The sequence below is a fragment of the Ochotona curzoniae genome, unplaced genomic scaffold, assembly GCF_017591425.1.
Source record: "Ochotona curzoniae isolate NIBS_2020 unplaced genomic scaffold, NIBS_Ocur_1.0 contig_48, whole genome shotgun sequence".
NCBI lineage: Eukaryota > Metazoa > Chordata > Mammalia > Lagomorpha > Ochotonidae > Ochotona > Ochotona curzoniae.
Window position 1 is genome coordinate 936,463 of NW_024466391.1, and position 21,634 is coordinate 958,096.

General features: G+C 57.7%; 1 protein-coding gene across 3 annotated transcripts in view; it reads left to right on the forward strand.

Moving 5' to 3' along the window:
* Positions 1 to 7,984: 7,984 nt before the first annotated feature.
* GNAS (GNAS complex locus) overlaps positions 7,985 to 21,634 on the forward strand; it is a 41,810-nt gene continuing 28,160 nt past the window's right edge. For 2 of the 3 annotated variants that reach the window (XM_040988209.1, XM_040988210.1), the window contains exons 1-2: positions 7,985 to 9,151; positions 9,245 to 10,124. In XM_040988209.1, the coding sequence (XP_040844143.1) occupies positions 7,985 to 9,151; positions 9,245 to 10,124 (2,047 nt within the window). Of the gene's footprint in view, positions 10,125 to 21,634 lie in introns of all 3 variants that reach the window. The other variant, XM_040988208.1, reaches the window with a different exon arrangement.

Below are 21,634 nucleotides of genomic sequence, written 5' to 3' on the forward strand. Positions count from 1 at the left end.
AGGGGAGAATACACCCGTGGGCCCAGCATCAGGAATTTCTCCCTTCCCCATGACAAAGGTGTGCTTGCAGCGAGTTTTTGTGGGTTGGATAACTACAGAGCAGTATTCAAATACTGTGTGATGGCAACAACTTGCTATACATTTACTTTGACGGTTTTGCAAGACAAAAGTTTAACCTGTGTTGAGTTATCAGAATGTAAGAATTGGCAAAGCTGCAGTTTGGGGTGGCTTTGGGATATCTCTCCCACGGACTAGCTCTGGCCCCCTGGAACTGCTGGCAGCCCTGGACTCCTATGGAGCCTTCATTTTAAGCAGCTGTGCTGGAGTGGTCCTGCAGGCTGGACCTTCAGCAGTGGTAAGAGGGTGTTTCGGTACGGTATGGACTTTGCCTAAATTTAGGAATTGATACGTGCTTCAAGCAGAGGGGTGGGCCCCAGCTGAAACTGTGGTGTGGGGAGCAGAAACAGACTCCTAAAACTCAAGGAGTTTTTTGGCCTGGGGTCCAAGCCAGAGCTCCTCAGCCTCACTTTCCTAAACAGCGAACTCGCTCCACTGCACGTTCCTTGTCAGTGAGACATTCAAGATGCCCAGTCACCCCATAAGACTCCGAGGGCAATAAACTTAATACTAGTAGAGCCCCAAAATCTCGGGCTGACCAAGCTGCGCTGCCCCTTCTCACCCTGGCCTTGGCGTCCAGCAGCACGGGGCTGCAGCGTGGGGGCTGGCCACTCTGGGGACAGCACCGCGGGTTAACTGCTGTAATATCTGGCAGCAGGGTTAAATGTCCCGATTAGGCTAGACCTAGAAAATTGGCTTCCAAGCTACAGCGAGTGCGTAGGAACCAGCTGCAGCAGCCCTTCTCCCCGCCATCCACGCCTCTCCCCTGACACTGTAGTGTCTGCGTTCTGCAGGGCGCTGCAGTAGCTAAGTTTTTGTTTTCCACACACACACAGACCGTCTTTCCTTAAAAAAGCAAAAACCTGTCTGTGAAATTAAGTAACTTGGCATCCCACTTTTGTTTTACAATTTAACCCCTTTTTTCTATATAGAGAGTTGTGGATTTTTTTTTTTTTTTTGGCCTTTCTTTTCACAGTTTTTTAAAAGCCCTTGAAAGTTACACTGGACTAGGTGCTAATGCCCAGTCTGCAAGGCAGAGGCCAGTGCAGCGTCCGCAGCCCAGTGACTTGGTCCTGCAAGGCCAAGGTCCCTGTGTGTGGAGAGTGCTCACCCAGTGTGGGCGGGGTCCCCAAGGGGGCGGGGCCTGCCTCGCCCAGCCTGTGTGTTTATTTTAGGGGGACTTGTTACAAATTAGCAGAAGGTCATGGCTGTGAGAAAGGCCAGCCCAACCTATGCGGACAGAGGGTAGGGACAGACTCTAGGGTTAGACCAGTTTCCTTACAAGCAGACAGCAGCCTGGCGTTGGCCCAAGATGGCACTGGAGGCCGCTGAGAGGGTCTCGGGTCGTAACTAGTCCTACCACTGCTCTCACCACAGGAACCTCTTCATAGACCTGGCCCAGAAATTTCTACCTCAAAGGCTTCAGCCAGACGTAAGATGTAAAACCCCAGCAACATGTACAGGCCAAATCCTAAATTGCGGGTTCCGAGAAGTGGGGGTCAGTGATGGCCGGCCAGCCCCGCCCACTGCTCTCCCAGTGTGCTGGCTTATGTTGCCGTCTCAATTAGCGTCATTAGTAAACTCTGCTCTGGGTAATTGAGCTTGTGGCTAAGGTGGATTATACCAGTCCCCTTATCAAATACTGTTGCCCAGAAACCCACCACAAATTACAGAAATGTTAACCGAGCTTCCCCTCAAGCTGCCACTTCTCTTCCCTCCCGGCTCCCACTGAGGCCCCTCTCTCTAGAGTGGCCTTCCCACGGCACTGGGCATCTTTTCCGGAATGGCCCCCTCTGCCCTGCACGTGCTCTGCAGCCGGCACCCACAGCACGCTGGGGCTGCTGAAGGGACTGCAAGGCCCCTAGGCAAGCACAGGGCTGAGCAGGAAGGCGGGCAGGGACTGTTCTGAGAGCTGCAGGGCAGCGGCTGGCCAGCACAGCGAGGGTCTCTGATAATAAGGAGGTCTTGGTCATCCAAGAATGTAAGTTAATTTCATCACCTAGTTTCTAGCATCTTCCACAGTGGCCTCACAGCTGCCCCCAAGCCGGTCTCCTGCTTTGGGCACTGGGCATCCAGCTGCCTTTGGGCTCCACAGCCTGGTCCTGCAGCCCCTCCACAGACAGCAGGGTGCTGCCGCTCCTCTGCAGGCCGACTGGCAGAGGTGCTGCCAGGGAGAGGGAGGGCAGCAGCAAGCCTTAATTGCACAGTAATTAATTGAACAGCTTCAGAGTCGCATTTGCTACTCAGTCAGCACTCAGAAAACATTTATCACTGAGAGACAGAGCAGCTCAATAGTTGTCTGCATTTCCTACGTCCTCTGGCTTTGTCTGATCCTCACGTGTGCCAAGACACCCCCCTTTCCCTGTCTGAGAGAAGCCCACTACCACCAAGGGCAGGACCTGATTGCTCTGCCCCCCATACACACACACACACAGAGCAACAAACCGCTCTGCCCCCCACACACACACACACACACACACACACACACACACACACACAGGAACAAACTGCTCTGCCCCCCATACACACACACACACACACACACACACACACACAGCAACGAACCGCTCTGCCCCCCCCACACACACAGAGGAACAAACTGCCCCCCATACACACAAACACAGAGCAACAAACCGCTCTGCCCCCCATACACACACACACACACACACACACACAGCAACGAACCGCTCTGCCCCCCATACACACACACACACACACACACAGGAACAAACTGCTCTGCCCCCCATACACACACACACACACACACACACACACAGAGCAACGAACCGCTCTGCCCCCCCCACACACACACAGGAACAAACTGCCCCCCATACACACAAACACACGCACACACACACACACAAACACATAGAGGAACAAACTGCTCTGCCCCCCCCATATACATATACATACACACACACACACACACAGAGGAACAAACTGCCCCCCACACACACACACAGAGGAACAAACTGCTCTGCCCCCCCATACACACAAACACACACACACACACACACACACACACACACAGGAACAAACCGCTCTGCCCCCCCATACACACACACACACACACACACACACACAGGAACAAACTGCCCCCCATACACACACACAGGAACAAACCGCTCTGCCCCCCATACACACAAACACACACACGCACACATAGGAACAAACCGCTCTGCCCCCTATACGCACACGCTCTCTTTCTCTCACACACACACACACACACAGAAAGGAAAAGCACCGCCTACAAAAATCACTTTTCCTTGTTTCTGCTCCTTCCCTCTGAAGAGACCTTCTTCTGCTCTGCCTTCCCTTTCCCAGCTGTAAGAATGACCCAAGAAAGGTGACAGGCAGCTGGTTAAAATCTGGATATGTCTTATGCTCTTAGCTCTGAGTCAGAATCACAAAATTTAACTATAGAAAAGCAGTCGCTGGCTCCACTTCGAAGGGGTGGGCATTACAGGGGCAGCTGGGCAGCCCAGAGCTCTGCTGGACACGGCTCTGGCTCAGGGTTGTGAGGAGCCCACATTGAAGAAACCCCTTCTTTGTCCTGAGGCTCCTTGAGGGCAGGCAGCCAGCGACTCCCCACCCGAGGAGCTGGGCGTGCCAGGCCCGCGGGCCGTGGTCCCAGAGGGGCACCCTTCGGCACAGCAGCACCTCCTGCCCCTCTTCCTCTGTCCACTGTGGACCGCCTGTCCTGCCGCAGCCGCATAACCCTCACTGCCGAGAAGCCCCTGCTGGGTTCTGCCGGCCTGTCCTTCCTCCTGAGTGACACAGCATCTCTGGCACGCCCATCACCTGGGCAGACAGGCTGTAGGCCCGGGTCTTGGCGCTGGGTCCTTGTCCCTCATGCTAAGCCAGCTCTAGCCTGCCCTGACTTACTTTCTTAGCAGCACGGACCAGTCAGGTGGCCTGGATCCCTCATCCTTGCTCATCCTAACATCTGTCTCCCTCAGTGTGATTCCACTCTGAACTCAGCTGTGGTGAAGGCCTCTGGCTGTCCCAAGGCTCTAAGAGCAGTCCCCAACACCACGCCATCTCTGTGTAGGTCCATCTGAAGCTGACAAGATGGCCGACCCTCACACCCCTCCCAAGCGCCTGCTAGGTCAGCCCATCACCCCCGGATCTTACCCTCCTGGGTCCCCCCGTTCTCGGCTCCTCAAACATCTGGCCACGCTGCTCATGTGCACAAGAGGCTGCCGGCTCTTGGCCTCACTCCTTCAGATCATGAGGGGTCTGCACACACTGGGAGCCAAACACCACAGGAAAAGGAAAGATGGTCAGGGTTACATGCTGGGGCTTCTCCCCGTGCCTGCTCCACCTCTAACGCAGTTCCTACTCGAGTGAGGGTCCCTCCTCGGCTTCTGGCAGCAGTGTTCAAGTGGGGCTGATTTGGCCCCCAGAGGATGGCTGGCAAAGGCTGCACACGTTCTGTGATCCTAACGAAGGGGATGCTGCTGGCATCTAGTGGGTAGAAGCCAGGGATGCTACTCGCATCCCACACTGTACACACAGGCCCCACCACACAGCCACCTGGCCCCCACCGTGGCCAGGTCCCTGGGCTGAGGAACCGCATCAAGCCCCCTCTCACCCTCCCTGCCGGCCCCGCGGGTCACCAGCACCTGCTGCCCTTCCCTCCTGCAGGGCTGTGTCCGAGCCAACTGACCAAGAAGGGGAGCGAACTGCAGCTCCTGTTTTTTTATCCATCTCCTAAGCTTCTCGCCCTCCCTCCCAAACCAGCCATGAAAATCTCCATTCCAACTGTCCACCTTGCCTGCAGCTCTGCCGTGGGGCCCACTCCCCTGCCCAACTGCCAATCCTCTGCCAGCCAGGTGCCAGGCACTGGCTGATCCGGCGGCTTGTAGTGCTCACGGCATCCGTCTCACGGTCTCAGCCAGCCACGGCCGCCTCGCTCTTCTCTGGCTAGCAGGGGCCTCCAGCGGGCTGCTAGGGCCTTCCCTACAGCCAGGCCTCAGATCCTCACTTGCATAACAATTCCAAAACATTTCCTATGGTGCGAGCCTGGACGGTGCTCGCTGCTCCTTAGCCTGTGGCACCCCCGAGGCGGATCTGTCCGGGTCTGGCCAGCCCTGCTTCCCTGCTGGGCCCCCTCTGGTGGGACCCCCCGTGCGGGCCCAGGGTCCATCTTCTCGACCCGACTGGCCACGCTGCAGGGCCGTCGCTTCCACCTGGAGGACAGGATGCCCAGTCTCTCTCCTAGGCTCTGTGCGTGTGCGCGCTGCTGGATGTGAGCCGGGGTCCCCGACCGGTCCCCGGGGCAGGGTGGGGGTAGGGAAGGGCGGCGACCGCAGCTCCGCTGCCACTGACCACTGACCTTGCACCACCAGCGCCGGGCTCAGCATCCCCGGGGACCTCAGCCCGCCTCATCCGGACCGTGCCTCGGCCCTCCCCCGGGAGCCTGGCCCCCGGTCCGCAGGTCAGTTGGCCAAGCAACAACCTGAGGCCCGAGGGCCTTGCCTCTGGGGGACCCTGACCTCGGCGCTCAGCCCTAGCGACCCCACGGCGATGCGGGTGTCGCTGCCCCTTCGAGGCCTGTCCACCACGCGTCCGCACGGACATGGCTTCCAGAAGCGTGACCTCCGGCCGTTCCAAAGCGGCGCCCCCTGTCGGACCTCCCACCCGCATCCGGTTTCCGGTGCGACGACCCCTGCTCATTTGCCAGATAGCCTTTGATTGACGTGACCTCAGCCCAATCAATGGCTGACCTGACACCCTGGGGTCAAAGGGCAGAGTCAGTCGTGGCCACCTAGGTGGCCGGCCAGACGGGTTAGCTGTTCATGGATCCTGGGAGTCGACGGCCAAAGTTTAAGCTGAAAGTTGGGGAAGGGGTAGCCCCCTGGAGCCGAGGTGGCCGGCGGTGCCGCCTTCCCGCCGCTGCCGCAGCGCGGTGCACGCCAGGGGCAGCGGGCTGCAGGACCGCCGTTCCCGCGTGCTAAGAAAAGAGGCGGAGGACCGGCCGCGGGCAGCATGGCCACGCGTGCCGGCGGCCATGGGCGCCCGTGGCCGTGGCTCGGCCCCAGCCGGGGCTTCGCGGGCTGGGGACCACCTGCCCAGACCCCTCTGCGGGGGTCCGCGAGCCCCCGTTCCGGCTCCCGCGGGGACTGCGGCGCCCCGTGTCGGGCTTTGCGCGCTCGTGGCGCGGCAACACGTCCCCCGGGGCTCGGATCCCCCTGCGGACCCCAGACCCAAAGCCGTGAGCGGGCACCCCAGCCGCCCTGGGTGGGTGGTGCGGCCGTTGGCTCCGGGCGCGGCGGCGCGCTGCCGATCACGGCAAGGTGGCCGCACTGTACCGCAGCTCCTGCGGACTCCGGCAGTGGGCAGGTCCGGCGACTGCCGAGGGGTTTCTGGCGCAGACTCAGAGGGGCCGGGGGCGCCGGAGGACCCTTGGCGCGGCCATGCGCGAGACAGGAAACGGCAGCTCGGGCTGCCGCGGCATTTGCCCAGGCAGCTTGCGCGCGCTTGTGGGGTCCTGCGGTCTTGGAGACCACTGCCCGCCTGGCGCCCTCACCCCCTACCCCCTCCCACCGACCCTCGACCCCCACCCCAGCCAACATCTTCCCCAGCGTGGTAGAACATACGGCGCCCAGAGACCTGCAAGCTGCTGGCTTCCCCCGTGTGCGCGCGCGCGCTCTGCGACCCCCGATCGGTGCCGCGATTAGTGCCGCCAAGAGGGGGCTTAGCTGGATTCTCCAGGGTTCGATCAAAGACCCTCGTATTCCCTCGCATCGTCATCCACATACTCAGAGGGGAACCTGCCTGTACCGCCCATAGTCACTGCAGAGACCCCCCTAAAGCACGATGCGGTGCGGTGGGGTGGGGGACATGGAAGTTCTTTAGCACAGCCCGACCTCGGCAAAAACAACAACGGCAACAATACTGATCCGCAGAAAGGGCCCCAAGACATTTTTAAATGAAACCATGCGCTCGCCCTTGGCAGCCTCCGTCCCTCGTCCTCCTCTTTCTGCCCAGTCGGTGGGCTCACGACCACCTGTCGCATTCTCCCCAGTGCGCGCTCACGCGCACAAGCCTGTGTCCCCTTCCCAGGCATCTACAGCCCCGCACTTGTTCCCAGGGCTTGCAATCTAGGGCTGGGGGCTTCAGCTCGGGGGTGCAGGGGTGTTCCGTGGTGAAGGGCAACGTGAACCACCCTCCCGCAGTCCCCCGCCCCCCCAGGAGAGTCGTTTGGGCGGGGAGGGAGGATTACTGCTCCTCTACTTCAGCATCCCGAGGCCCACGTCTTGCGTCACGTGTTCCACAACGCAGGAGCGATTTCTCTGGCCAGGGGAGAAGCGAGGAGGGAAAGACTCCAACTCAGTCGGAGAGAGGACTGCGAGGAGCCAAAACGTCCCTGCGCGGCCTGCGCTCTCAGCCCCCATCCCCAAAGCCCGGGGCTGCGGGCGGGAGCCGGCTCCCGCAGCCGGAGCCGGAGCCACTGGGACCGGCGTCCTCTGGTGGCGGAGAGAGCGCGCGACTGGCGATTTTCGGACCGAATCGGCACGCTCCTCAAATCCAAGCAGCCTGTCTTGGCTCTGAGCAGGGAGAGGGAGTGAGTGAGTGGAGGGGACAGGCGGCAGACCAACGGGGGGGGGGGTCGGGGAGCAGCCAGAGGGAATAAAAAGTGGCCAGCAGCGAGCCAAGACTGCACCAGCGACAGCTGACTTGCTCTGCCATGACCGGGCTCTGAGCTCTCCAGCCTGACCAGGGTTGCGAAGTGAGGCTGGCTGAACTTTCCAGCCTGGCACTTTGAGTTTTTTTTTTTTTTTAATCATTTTTTCACCCTAGTTCGGTTGGGTGCTCCTTCTTACGGAGCCCCAAAATAATTATAAAAGGCCGCCACCGTGTTATGGGCTTGCGCAACTGCCTCGACGGCAATAATATGTCAGGACAATGCAATCTCCCCCCTGAAATCGGGGAGCAACCTCAACAGCCAGACTTGGAGGCCCCAGGGCCAGCTGCCCCCGGTGCTGGGCCTGGCCCAGCCGAAGAGATGGAGACCGAACCGCCTGCCGGCCAGCCCTTCCCCATCGAGGCTGACGGCGAGGCCTGTGGAACCCCAGAGGTCTCCGGGCCCACCTTGCAGGGCCTCCACTCGGCTGTGGGTGACGGACCAGGACACCGAAGCTACAGTCCACCTCCCGAAGAAGCCATGCCATTCGAGGTCCAGCAGCCCTGCGCGGGAGGCTTCTGGCCTACGTTGGAGCAGCCAGGATCCTGCCCTGGGACGGACACAGGCCTCAAGGCCTCTGCCCCAGCAAGCGTGGACCCAGGAGCCTTTGCCAGTGCCAGACCAGGCCTGGGCAGCTACAGCCCTCCACCAGAAGAGGCCATGCCTTTCGAGTTGGAGCAGCCTGCTGCCCAGGAAAGCTGCAGCCAGCCCACCCTGCAGGTCCCAGACCTTGCACCGGGCGGTCCAGGTGTGGGGGTCCCTGGAACTCCTCCCGAGGAGTCCGGAGCCCTCCACCTTGGCAACGCCAGCCTCGGAGGAGGCTACAGCCCTCCCGCTGAAGAGGCTATGCCATTTGAGCTTGGTGGAGAAGCATTTGGGGACGACAGCCCACCCCCCGGGCTTCCCCGAGTTCTCCCACAAGTGTCTGCCGCCGCCGGCGGTAGCGGCCAGTTCGCGGCAGCCGCGGCCCCGAGTGCGGTCTGCCTCACTCCCGCCGAGAACGCGCCTCCCTTCTGGGTCCCTGGCGCCATCGGCAGCCCATCTGGAAAAGCTGTCGGATTTGCTAACTTCGCCGGAGACAGCCCCCCGGTGGAGATCTCCGGACCCCCGCTCGAGATTGACAGCCCCCCCGTCGGGGTCGACGACGCTCCCGTCAACATGGACAGCCCCCCAATCGCAAGTGACGGCCCGCCCACCCCCGTCTCCGGAGCTCCAGATAAGAGGGAGCGCGCGGGGAGACCCCCAGTTGAGGGAGAAGCAGCCGACATGGAAGCAGGCTCGCTCGGAACCTCTGCGGAGAAAAGAAAAGTCCCCTCTCCGGGGGACGGAGCCTCGGCCGCTCCAGCCGCTCCCGACACCGGGGCTGCGCCTGCCGCCCCAGGCGAGCCCGAAGCCGGGGCAGCCCCTGCCGCCCCGGCAGCTCCCGACACCGCTGAGGGAGCCCCAGCCGCTCCCGACACCGGGGCCGTGCCTGCCGCCCCAGCCGATCCCGAAGCCGGGGCAGCCGCTGCCGCCCCAGGCGAGCCCGAAACCGGGGCAGCCGCTGCCGCTGCCGCCGGCAGAGCCCCTGGCACCCCGGCCGCTCCTGACGCCGGCGGAGCCCCCGATGCCCCGGCCGCTGATGACGCGGGTGCAGCCCCTGACGCCCCGGCCGAACACGCCGCAGCCGCAGCCGGGGCAGCCAAGGCAGCCCCAGCCGCCAAGGCAGCCCCAGCCGCCAAGCCAGCCCCCGCCGCCCGGGCAGCTCCTGCCGCCCGGGCAGCCCCAGTCGCGCCTGCCTCCGGGGCTAGACGCAGGCTCCAGCACCTCAGGCCCCCCAGCCCCGAGATCCAGGCTGCTGACCCGCCTACTCCGCGGCCTGCTCGTGCGGCTGCATGGCGGGGCAAGGCTGAGCGCGGTCGCAGTCGCGGCCGCAGCCGGCGCCGCTTCGGCGACGACACCGACGAGGCGGCAGCCAGCAGCGACGACGACTCCTCCACCGGAGACGAGTCCGAGGCGGGGACCACTGGATGCTTCCACTGGTTCCAGCGGCGAACTCGCCGCCGCCGAAAGCCCCGCCGTAACTTGCTCCGCAACTTCCTCGTGCAGGCCTTCGGGGGCTGCTTCGGTGGTCGAGCTGAGAGCCCCCACCCCAAGCCCCCGAGCCCCAGCAAGGCCAAGAAGATTTCTCTGGCGGAGAAGCGCAGACAGATGCGCAAGGAAGCCATGGAGAAGCGCGCCCAGAAACGCGCAGAGAAGAAACGCAGCAAACTCATCGACAAGCAGCTCCAGGCCGAAAAGATGGGCTACATGTGCACACACCGTCTGCTGCTTCTAGGTAACGCGGACTCTGCCCGCAGGCAGCAGGCCCGCTGGGGGTGGGGAGGGGGCGGCCGGGTGGGCTCCGGGGCGCGTGGCGGTGAGAGGGAGGCGGGCAGGGCCTGCCAGGAAGTTCCAAGGAGGGACCCCCAACTTTGCCCTGGGAGCGAGAGGGGCACCCCGGGCGGGCTCGGGTGGCCGAAGTATGTGCCCTCCAGGGAGAAAAGTGGTGCCGAGCGACACTGAGGGTCGTTTCCGGCTGGACAAACCAGCGCCAGCCACCGTAAGCTGGACAGGCGGGGGCTGCAGGTGAGCCAGGAACCGCCGGAAACGTGCCCCCGTGCTCCGCCGGCTAGGTTTGTTGGGGCCCGCGGTGGGCTGGGGCCATTGGGAAGGCGCGCCCCCGCCTCATCTGGCACGGCTTGGATTCAGCCAGCTTGTTGTTGGTGTGTGTTGGTGTGCGTACTTTGTGTCCGCCTGTGCATGACATGCGCAAGTGTTCCCCCCAGCACCCCCAAATTACCCGCCGACCGTGTACTTGTGTTGGGAACGGGCTGTCCTGTGGTTTGCGCCATGGCGCGGGAGAAAACTTTGCGCGTCCACATACTCGGGTGGTACCTGTGCACAGGCGCTCCGCAGTGGGCGCGCAGCACCGTACCGGGACCGCGCCGGCCTGCCGGCTCAGCCGGAGGAAGGCTGCTCCTGCCGGCCGCCGTAACCTTGTTCCTGTGTCTTTCTTTTTCCCTTTGCGCTAAGCGTTTCCTCACTTCTCATTCGTTCGCCAAACCCTCCCGCCTTTACAGTTGAAAAACCAGACACACAGCACAGGTATCTGGGGCTTCGGGGCAAAACACTGGTTGTCAGAATTCTGTGCACACACACCTGGAGGGGGATGGGAGGGGGCGAGGGGGTGGGGGGAGGTGGAAAGACACTTAGCTCCTGTCGCCAAGCCTGGATCCAAAACCACTCTGGGCCGGTTCCAAGGGAGCATGGGGCCTGGGGTGGCCGTGGCTTTGTTCCAAACAATAAGAAATGCTTTTCCCCTAGCGAAGAGCCCGAGGTAAGCCGTTGGCACTTCTGGCAGTGTGTGGTTGGAGGGCTGGAGCTATGTAGTGCGAGTGTCATCTTTGTGTTTCAAATACGATTAAAATAAAAACATTTTCAAAATGCTCCGAGTGTATTTTCAAATGTGTGGACAAACTGGGCATAACTGTGACTTGTGATATATGTACAATGTTTTTTTTTCCATGTGAATTTTTTTTCCAAGCAGCTTTAGCTGGGGGAAAGCAGCGCAAAGGTAAGGCCTTTAAAAGTGGCATTGGGTACAAAAGGGCATTTTGAACGATCCTGTGGTTAAAGATGAGGTCACGGTGATCCTATGGAGGAGCATTAACTGGGCAGCCCCTCTGGGCCACCCCCTCCCCCCACAAAGGCCCCCTCCTCTGCCTCACCCAGACTCTGGCCAGTGCCTGGCATGGTGCCCCAGCCCCACCTTTGGAGACTTAACTGAGTCTGGGGTCTTAACCCTTGCTGCACAGTTCATCAAAACCAGCAGCTAGCCATGATCTGAATCCGTGACGTCAGTGGGCATTGGGGTGCTGCTCCCCAGCTGTGCGTCCTTGTTTTATTCCCCAAAGCCTTTCGAGACCATGAGCATGGAGGCTGTGCCACCTTTGCCATATAGCTTCACCATGTGTCACCTCACTGTTAATTGTCGTGTGTGATGGCCATTTTGTTCATGCCCACCCGAGGAAATAATCTCATTGGCATCCCAAAAACATAGCCAAGGGGGGTCATTTAATTTCCAGTGTGCCAGCTACACTAAAGCCATAGCATCTTCCTTGCCAGTGCAGCTTTTTTGCTGCAGACAAACGAGTTTGCCATAAGAGAACTACTGCAATACCCCAAGTATGGTCCTGGCAGGCAGACCTGGAAGGAGGTCCAGACAGAAGACCTGGTGTCAATGCCCACCTGATCCCTAATGGGCAAGATGGTGGGCGCCCCTGCTTAAAGGCTGGGACCTTGGCTGCCTCATTTATAGAAGCAAAATTCCTTCAAAAAAAAAAAAGAGAAGAAAAGAAAAAACAACTCTGTAAGGTGCCCTTTACTTCCAGGCAGCCCGCCCCCCCTCACGGGGTGGGGCTGGGGGAGAGCAAAGCGGATTTCGATCAGGCCTGGAGGCTGATCACATATCCATCATTGCTGCTGCAGGCTTCCTAGTATCAGAAGTGTCCCTTGCCTCTCTGCCCCAACCCCCAACCCAGCCAGCAGCTTATTTTCCTTCCAGGAGGGAAAACTGAATCTTGAATCAAGTTACCTTGCCACTGTTCTGGCTTGGCACGCTGCATGTTGGTAGCTGAGCTCATCTGGATGTTTAGCTCAACAGGCTGTTAAACCTTGGGCCTGTGTCTAGCAGAAGCCAGGGCTGTAGAACCAATGGCACCTGCTGGCTGACAGCTGTTACTGTGTAGTTGGGCAAGCCAAGCTTCAGTTTCTAAGCAGCCTGAGTGCTGCTAAGTGGTGAGAGAGCTACCCCTTCTGGAGAGGAGCTCCTGCCTGGCAGAGAGGAGAGCCCACCCCTAGCATCACACTGTGCTAATTTACAGACACACAGAGCATCATACATGCCTGCCTCTGAGAAGGCAGATCGCGTGTCTGCCTCAGTGCCGTGCGGCCCCATCAGTCACTGTCTGTGTGTTTGCATGTGCATTCTCTGTTTTTATTGCCCAGAGAACTTAACTGCATTACAGGGCATCTTTTATAAGAAAGAAAAGAATAGGAAGACACTGAGCTACCAAGGCTCCAATACACTGCGGGAGCTTGAAGAGCCTTTTTCTGGCGAGAGGCCGTTCCCATGCTTCCGCCGCCCTCTGAACTCAGCTTGGTGCTTTATTTTAAACCTCATCTCGGTGGGCTTTCTTCCTCGTTGAAGAGTTAAAAGGGGCTTCTGTGGCAGAATTTTTTCTTTGCTGCATTTATTAAATTGCGCAGGCAAATGCGACACAGAGTAGTGGCCATTTAGCCACGACACTGTGTTTATATGGTGAATAAAAATTAATTGTATGATAATTTATGCCACCAAGTATAACCATGATGCATTGCATCCCGCTCCGTGGGAGTGCCTCTTTTTTTCTTTTTGGATGCAGCCATTTTTCTGCACTCCTGAGGAAGGCTTGGCGAGCCAGGGAGCAGCGTTTTAGTTGAGAAAGAGGCTTCTCTTACTTTGCATGCTTGCTCTCCTGCTAGAAGTCATGCTTCAAAGGCCAAAATTCTACCCTGCCATTTTTTTTAAAAAGATTTGTTTTTATTGCAAAGTCAGATATACAGAGAGGAGGAGAGATAGAAAGACCTTCTGTCACTCCCCAAGTGACCGCAACAGCCGGTACTGCGCCATCCCAAAGCCGGGAGCCGGGAGCTTCTTCCGGGTCTCCCACATGGGTGCAGGATCCCAAGGCTTTGGGCCGCCCTCGACTGTTTTCCCAGACCACAAGCAGGGAGCTGGATGGGCAGCGGGGCTGCTGGGATTAGAACCGGTGCCCATATGGGATCCCAGCACACTCAAGGTGAGAACTTTAGCCACGAGGCCACCACACCGGGCCCAAGCCCTGCCATTTCAAACCCAATTTCTTCCAGATTTCTCTCAAAATTTTTCCCCAGTTGAGTAGACTGGTTTTTTTTTTTTTTTTTAAGTTTATCTGCATTATGTGCCATGGAAAACTAGAATGAAGTGCAGGGAATGGAAGCGCATAGCCTTTGGTGTCTGCCCCCCGGTTTGGAAGGGGAGTGCTCCATGCTCTCTGCATCGCAGTGGCGACGATGAGACACTCTGTTCTATCTGATCCTTTTTAGAAAATCTGTCTAGTCATATTGGTTTTTTGAAACTGCTCTGGGCAGTAAAAACACGATAGGACCTCACTTCACAGGCAAATAAGCAATGAACTCAAAGATGAAATGTTAGGGCCTTTTTATTAAAAAAAAAAATGACTAAGTAAAGGGCTTCTTTGCAACGCTCACTAAAGCTGTAACCCGAGGGCCTGTATCTCGGAGTAAAGCACGATGCCTGAGAGTGTTCCACACTGTCCAGTGACAGGTGTCTGACAGCCAAGCCCAGGCTGAGCCCCCGGTGTCGGCGTCCCCTGAGATGCCTGGCCCGGCTCGGCTCATCTCCGAGTCCTGCCTTTGCCTCAGCACTGCAGGCCTGCTCAGTTGGCTGGGTGCGCTGTCTGGTTGCTTTGCTGTCATTCCAATGCTGGGTTTCTTGAGTTTTGTGGGTGCATCTTTCTTTATCCCCAAGAAGTTTTTGGTAGTCAAATCCGAAGCCTTTTCCCCTTCCTTGGTCTTCTCCCATCATAGCAATAATTACACACTATGGCTGCATTAGTAGGTTTTATAGCACTTAGACGCTGGCCCAGATCTACCGATCTTGGTCCACTAATTCTGCTCTTGATTGGTTTAGTCTGAAGGTGATCTTGGAAACCACCACTGACTTATTGCAGCAAAGTTGATGTTAAGTGAACAATCATTTTTCTAAAGATTGCTATGTAATGAAGGTAACCTAATAGGATGAAGCGGAGGCTCCCAGAGGCAGCCGTGCTGCTCTTTCTGGTCAGTGTCCCCTTCATGTAATAGAGCCCTTCAGGCCGGCAACACTGTGGCTCTGAGCCCGGTGGGCAGCCATGGGCGAGCCCGGTGGGCAGCCAGGACGCTGGTCTCCTTCGCCTGTGGCCAGTGCCCCTCCCTCAGTTCCTAAGTGAAATAGATTACACCTGCCATTTGCCCTCTTGAAATCTGGTTTCTGAGGAAGAGTAGCAGCTTAGCTTTAGGAGAGCAGAGCCAGCTGAGGTGAGGGGTCCCGGGCACCATGGTGACAGCAGACCTTGTACCTCCCTGTCCTGACCTGGTGGCCCTCCAGGATCAAGGACTCTGAGACTCCTCCCCCACCCCCACCTCCCCGGACGGCAGCCAGCAGAGCTCAATGGAACCCTTGTCCTCACTGAGTTCCTGTCCTGGCCCGTGGTCACCCTGAGGACAAGGTCAAGCTCTGGGTGGGCTGCTGGGCCTGGCTGTGGGCATTTGGCTGGTGACTGTGCCACCCCTGAGTGGCCTTTGTGTCGCTGAGGGAGACCAAATAGGGCAGCCCGGGATTGAAACTGGCCTTGCTGCTAGCCTGGAAGAGGGAGAGAGCTTTCCCGAAGGAGGCAGAGGGGGGAACTTGGAGTCTTTTGTGGTCCCCTAAAAGGGGAACGAGTTGTAAGCAGTGAAGTCAGTTTGTAGAACCCTAGGGGAGCTTCTGCAGGGAAGGCGCGGCCAGGGCCCCAGCATGGAGGAGCCAGTGACACTCCCCACCACCACCCGCCCTTGAACCTTTTTTTATTTGTAGACATTTTCTTCCTCCCTGTTCCGAGTTAGGCTCCCCTGTATTCCTCATGTGACTGCGGACCCGAAAGGCATCCCCAAGCTGTGTGTGCGTCTCCACTCGGCAGCGGGCACAGGACACCTTGCCACGTTTAGGAGCGGGAAGTCATTCTCATACTGTTTTCGCCCCCTTCACCCCACCCCCCAAAAGTGTCTCCTCTCAGCTGCCCCGCCCTCCCTCCTCCTCCATGTAAAGTGACTATGACTCGTGTTGAGATTGTTCTGTACACATGCGCCAAACGTGTCTTCAGTTTCCTCCCCAGGAGCCACTTGGCGAAGCAAGCCATCCATCCGGGACTGAAGAGGAGGGACGCGCCCCGGAAAGGTAGGGAACTGCAAGCGTCTTCGCGTTGACTCGGCACCGCCCACCATGCACTCGCTAGTCTCCACCACGTGGCACACGCTAGGCACACGCCTTTCTGGCAAGGCAGCTCAGCATGGCTGCAGGCGCACACACACACACAGCGCTGGGTGTCAGCCACGGGAACGTGCGCTCTGCGGCTCGTCTGTGACAGCAGACAAGAGGCAGGGCGTGCGCCTGTGCCGGAGCTCGCTGAGAGATGCACCACACGCTAATTTGTTCCATCTCAAGGGAATCCATGAGTATTTTGACTCGTGGAGGTCTGCCCACAGAGCTCAAACATTGGATCTTGCTAAATGCTCTAATGATGCAATCTTGGGGCGAGGAGAGAGGATCACAAATGTGTTATGAGTCAGTCACTGTTTCTGACATTGTCACACACACTTTGTGTGTGGGACACAGTTCTTTGAACTTCCTTAAATGAGTTGATAATGGGAAGAAAAAAAATCTCATACCTGCTCTCCAAGGTGGCGCAGGCATGCACCTTCAAGCTCTGTGTCGCCCTCGACATTTGTCGAGGGCCACTTCTGGTAGTCCCAAGACCACGTGACCTCTCTCCTCTGCCCCCACTCATCACACTGCTGGCCCATGCATATGTTGCCATAATGATTTCTTTACAGGGCCTCTGCTTTCAGGTAAGTTTGCGCGGGATTGCTGGGGTTGAAATGGGACGCTCGTGGGTCTGGCTGCAGGTTGTAGTCCAGGACCACCGGGAGGGGCTCTGCCACAAGAACAGCAAGTGTCCTGTGGCACCCATCCTGTGTGCCCCTGTGCTGCCCGTGTTAGGGACCTGCAAGGGCCCGGAGAGCACAAACAGAAGCCTTGCGGGCCGCTCCTTGAAAAGACACACCCTTGTTGGGATTGCAACTTTTGTATGCTTAGGGAATCTTAGCCAAGTGTCCACCTTAATTCCTTAAAGGTGCCCCCTGAGTGGCTCCCCCAGGCCTGCCAGAGGCTTCCTAATTTAGTAATGAGATGCACGTGCAGGGGTCTCTGCCCCCTGACACCCAAAGAGCAGTTTGTAATGGCTGGTTTCTCCAGGCCTTAGACGCGGAGTGGGCTGCTTTTGCAGGTGGCCACTAGGTGGGGAGACAGTCCGAGGTGCGACAGGGCAGGCTGGAAGAGGCTGCAGATGCGGGCAAGGGTCCCACTCTGCTGCCCCCCACTGCCATTTAGGATACAGCCTGCATTTAAATAGGCCCCAAATTTTAAACAAACCCAGCTTTTGATCCTTAAGTTTGATGTTTTCACTGTAAGCCATGTGCTGTGATTTAGCAGCATTTGGGGGGCTCTGTCTTAAAAGAGGGGTTCTCTGAGGTGTCCTGCCACTCTGTTACGGGAGCCGGCCTGTGTCTCACAGGAGGAGTAGTGGAAAGGCTGACAGCAGGGCCCAACGACACACGACCCCCGCACCAAACACGGGGGCACGCGTGTGCGCACACGCCACACCCTGCACATCTGGATGCACCGCTGTACACACACACACGTGTGCATCTAACATTTAGCACTCTCTCACAAACGTACATGCAGCACCCTCCACTGCGGTCACACACACACACACATATACACACAGCACTCTATACCACCCTACATGTAAGTCAGGCATTACACACATACACCCCTCCCACCACACACATGCCTGTACATACACAGTGCCCCTACCACCAGACACACACACACACAGCACCTCCCACTCGACACAGACATACATACAACACATACGCTGATACACAGCGCCCCCTACCACCACAAATGCATACAGCCAGCACATACACACACAACTCACAACTGCTGACATGCACTGACACCTCCCTCCATCGCATCCACACACACACACATACACACACACACGCCCTAGACCACTGTATACACATACATCCACGCCACCTCCCACCACACCCCCCACTGAGTGTACCTCTGCCAAGTGCTACCTGCCTCCCAGCATTATCCACTTCGCCTCCTGGTGAAGTCGGAGGCCTCGTGTCCTCAGACACCTTAAGGTTGTTGTCAGGGAAAGGCGGGCTCCTGTAGTCCACTCTAAGGATGTCCCGCCTCAGGGTGGCGCTCTGCCTCGTGGTGGAGATGGGGCGGGTAGCTACAGCTGGTTGTACCCTGGGACAGGTGGAGCAGGAGCTCCCCGGCACCACCAGGCACAGAGCGGCCAGTGGGAGTAGTGAGATGTTCCCCAGGCAAGAGCCTTGCACTCGGGATTCGGTAACATTGTCTCTCCTCCCCATCCCAGATGCTGCAGGCCCACCTGGGTTGCATATTTCACCAGTGCCCTAACCCCACCACCAAAGCAGCACCATGCTAGCCTCTCTCAGCCAGGGGTCGTGTTGCTGCTTATTTTCAGAATAAGAAATACACATTTTGGACCCTCCACTTGATATTTCAGTAGCTTTCAGATTCTATTTTCCCCTTCTTGGAGTCAGGGCCTGTAAGTTCATGGCCACAGCCAGAAAACATAAAGTAAAGCAACAGCCACTTCCAACTTCAGCCAGCCACATGCATGTAACAAACACACGGGCATTCGGCAGTGGAGTTACCTCACGGAGCGTAGGCATGGCTTGGCCACTTGCTAAGCGACATCTCAGACCCATAAGGTTTGAGCTGTCGCTCGGGGCGGAGCCGACGGGCCACGGTGTCCCGAGCTCTACCGGCTGCGCTCCGCCGTGCAGAGTCCTGGAGGCTCCTCGAGGCTGGCTGGCTGTGTGCTGACTTTGACATTTTGCCTGGGACCAAGTGCAACATCTTTCCAAGGAAATACTTGGAAGACTCGAGGCAGAACCCCAGAAGCAAGTGGCAGACATTAGGGGAATGTTTTTTAGAAATCAGAGGGCCTGGAGAGTTGCAGCTGTTTGCAAGGAAGCATCGATTGATTTCATTTCTTCTAAGCGGGGACACCACAGATCATTCTGTTTGTGCAAATCAAATGTGCAGGGTGGGTTTTAAGGTGGACACTTAAGACAGGGTTCCTTGGCTGCATCTGCCTTCTGAAGAGTTCCAAGGGATGTGTTGTTCACAAGTGGTTTGGCCAGTGGCCTCCATGGGGGGCTGAGGGTCTGACCAGTGAGGGAGTGGTGGGCGGATTGAGCCCCAACTTTTGGGAGGGTCTTAGGGCAGTGGAAAGAGAGCCCTGGCTTAGAAGTGGGAAGGTGACTGACTGTGCTTGCTTTTAACCCTTTCTTCCTGGGTTCCATGCGCTTGCCAAGAGATATCTAAAAAGGGGCCAGTTTCCATTCTATGATGCCAGTGACCGTGCTTTGCTCCTCAGGGTTGTCATGGCAGGATTGGGGACTTGGCCACGAGGAAGGTGGGGTGCAGCTCTGTTTAACTTGATCTCTCAAGAAGGTTCTGGGTGGGACCTGAGAGCGGGGGCAGGACCCCGCAGACAGTGGGCAGGCAGTGCCAGGGACTCGGCTGGTTCTGTGTAGAAGAAGCAGGAAGGTCCCAGACCTTTGCACAACCTCCTGCAGGACCTCCTCATCTCTTTTTTTCTTCCTTCCTCCTTCTTCCTCTCCTGAGACTTTTTAAAGTGGAATTCTAATGGGGGGGGGGGCACGCATTGCTTTCTGAGCAGGAAATGCCTTTTATTTTAAGGCTGGAGAGCGGCAACAAGACAGTGGAGGGATCTGGCTGACAGATGGCGCTCGCCTGTCACTATTGAGAGCCTGGCGTTAAAAACCCCATTTTATGCATACCTCCCCAAGACAGCCAGCACTCGGCCCCCTCCCCCTAATCCTCACAAGGTCAAGGCCCCCTGCTCCCAAGGCCTGGGCATGTTTTTTAAATATTTCTTGATTGAGCAAGTGACATTTGGTGGTGGAGGGGCCGCTTCTAAATGACATCTGGGGTGGAGGCACTTTATCTCGTGGCCCTGCTGTGCGGGCTCTGAAGCGCCTGTCCTCTCAGCTCCTGCCCTGACACCTTGGACAGTCCCTCCATCTCCTGCCCCCCAGGCTTGCTCAGAAGATAGGGCAGGGGTGCCTCCCCCTCAAAGCTGTTTTAATTCTCTTAGAAAAAGCTGACACAGGAGAGCTCTGTTAGCACCCCCAGCCCCTCCACACACACACACACACACACACACCCCTTTCAACATGGCTGTCCCCAAGTAGCAGATTGTAGGGGAGAAAAGTCGGAGGCTGTGCTGAGTCCTCTGGTGACTAGTTGGTCGTTTCTGGGAGAAGGCTTGCCCCACACTCCCGTTTGCCCAATGCCATCTGTAATTCTTGGCTTGCTCTCAGGCCGTGACCTCTGACCTTGGGCAGGTGTTGGTCCAGATGCCTGGTGCAGGTGGGCTCCCCCTTTGCAACACCTCTGTTGAGCTGGTAGGACTCTTCCCCAGCAGAGGTCAGCAGAGAGCTCTGAATGGCCTGCTCCGAGGCAGGAAATGGGGTTGCAGTAGAATTCTCTACACGCAGTGTGGGGAGCACGAGAGGGAACAAGACTCCCCATGTTTCTGGGGCGCCTGTGGTTGGGGGCTTCCTCTGACTTGTATCCTGTGGTGGGATGCTTAGTGTTTTAATACCAGTCCTGCCATTCTGTGCTGTTCCAGGGGATAGAGGGCTCCCCAAACCCCCCCAAGCCTTCCCTTACAGGGGCCGCACTCCTCTAGTTCCTTCCCAGGGCCCTCACTCCAGCTCTCCGTAGCCCCTTCTTGATGGCTGTTAAAGGGGAGACATCCACAGAGGGATGCGGGGCTGTCTGGCATTGTCTGTACCAGCAATGTCGCGGTAAACTTAACTAAGAAACTGGAGGAATTATGATTCCTTATGAAGGACTATACCACTGTAGAAAAATGGGGAAAATCTGTCAGGGGGTGGGCGTTTGGGGGGAAGTTCTAGTCTGTATGAAATTGTACCACATAATTCAAAAATTATATATATATATATGATAATAAACTATGACGGGAAAAAGAAGGGAGGGGAATGCCCAAATGGGAGGAAAACGGTAGATGAGTATTCCATGAACGTTTTAAAAGGGGGAAAGGGAGTGAGGAGAGAGAAAGGAAGAGGGTGCATTGCCAAGTTCAACCCCAGAAGAGCTCCCTGCTCTCAAGAAACTTCCAGTCTGGTATCAACTTGTACAAGCCGGAAGCAGCCAGCTCAGCTGGGCATGAGGGTGGCAACTCACCGTGCACATTGTTCCTCCCTGTCCCACTGTCCCACGAGGCCTCGTGTTGGCTTTGAGGCAGGGGACAGGACACAGCCAGCAGAGGACCAGCCCTCTGTCTGGTGGCAGTAGGCCCCCTTGGCTGCCCCCACCTAGCGCAAGCTGACCCAGCCCGTTCCAGGGACAGGGGACTATCACTCAGGATACCATGTTGGTCCTTTAAAACTGTCTGAATCCTTGGATTCAACCATTATCCAGAATAAAACAGAGGCAGCACCGCTGAGCACACACCGCGTGCACGTCCAGCTCGGGAGGGAGGAAATCCCTCGGGCTGCACAGGTTGGAGTGCTCAGGAATTTGGCTCCAAGCAGAGCGGGAGCCATTGTTGGGGTTTTTTTTCCCTTCCTTCCTCCCTTCCTTCCTTTTTTCCTCTGCCCTCCTCTGCTTTGAAAAACAAGTTGAATTCTCCTGGGGTTCTTCATTCGAGGGGGGTGTTTCAATTCTATTCATTGAGGAAGGGCAGGGGGAGAGCAGGAACAAGATGGATGGCTTGGGCTGGGCGGGAGGGGCTCCCAGAGGCAAGGGGCGCACCCCAGCCAGGCCTGCAGCTTCCTGGTGCGCTGGAAAACATTGGGGCAGCT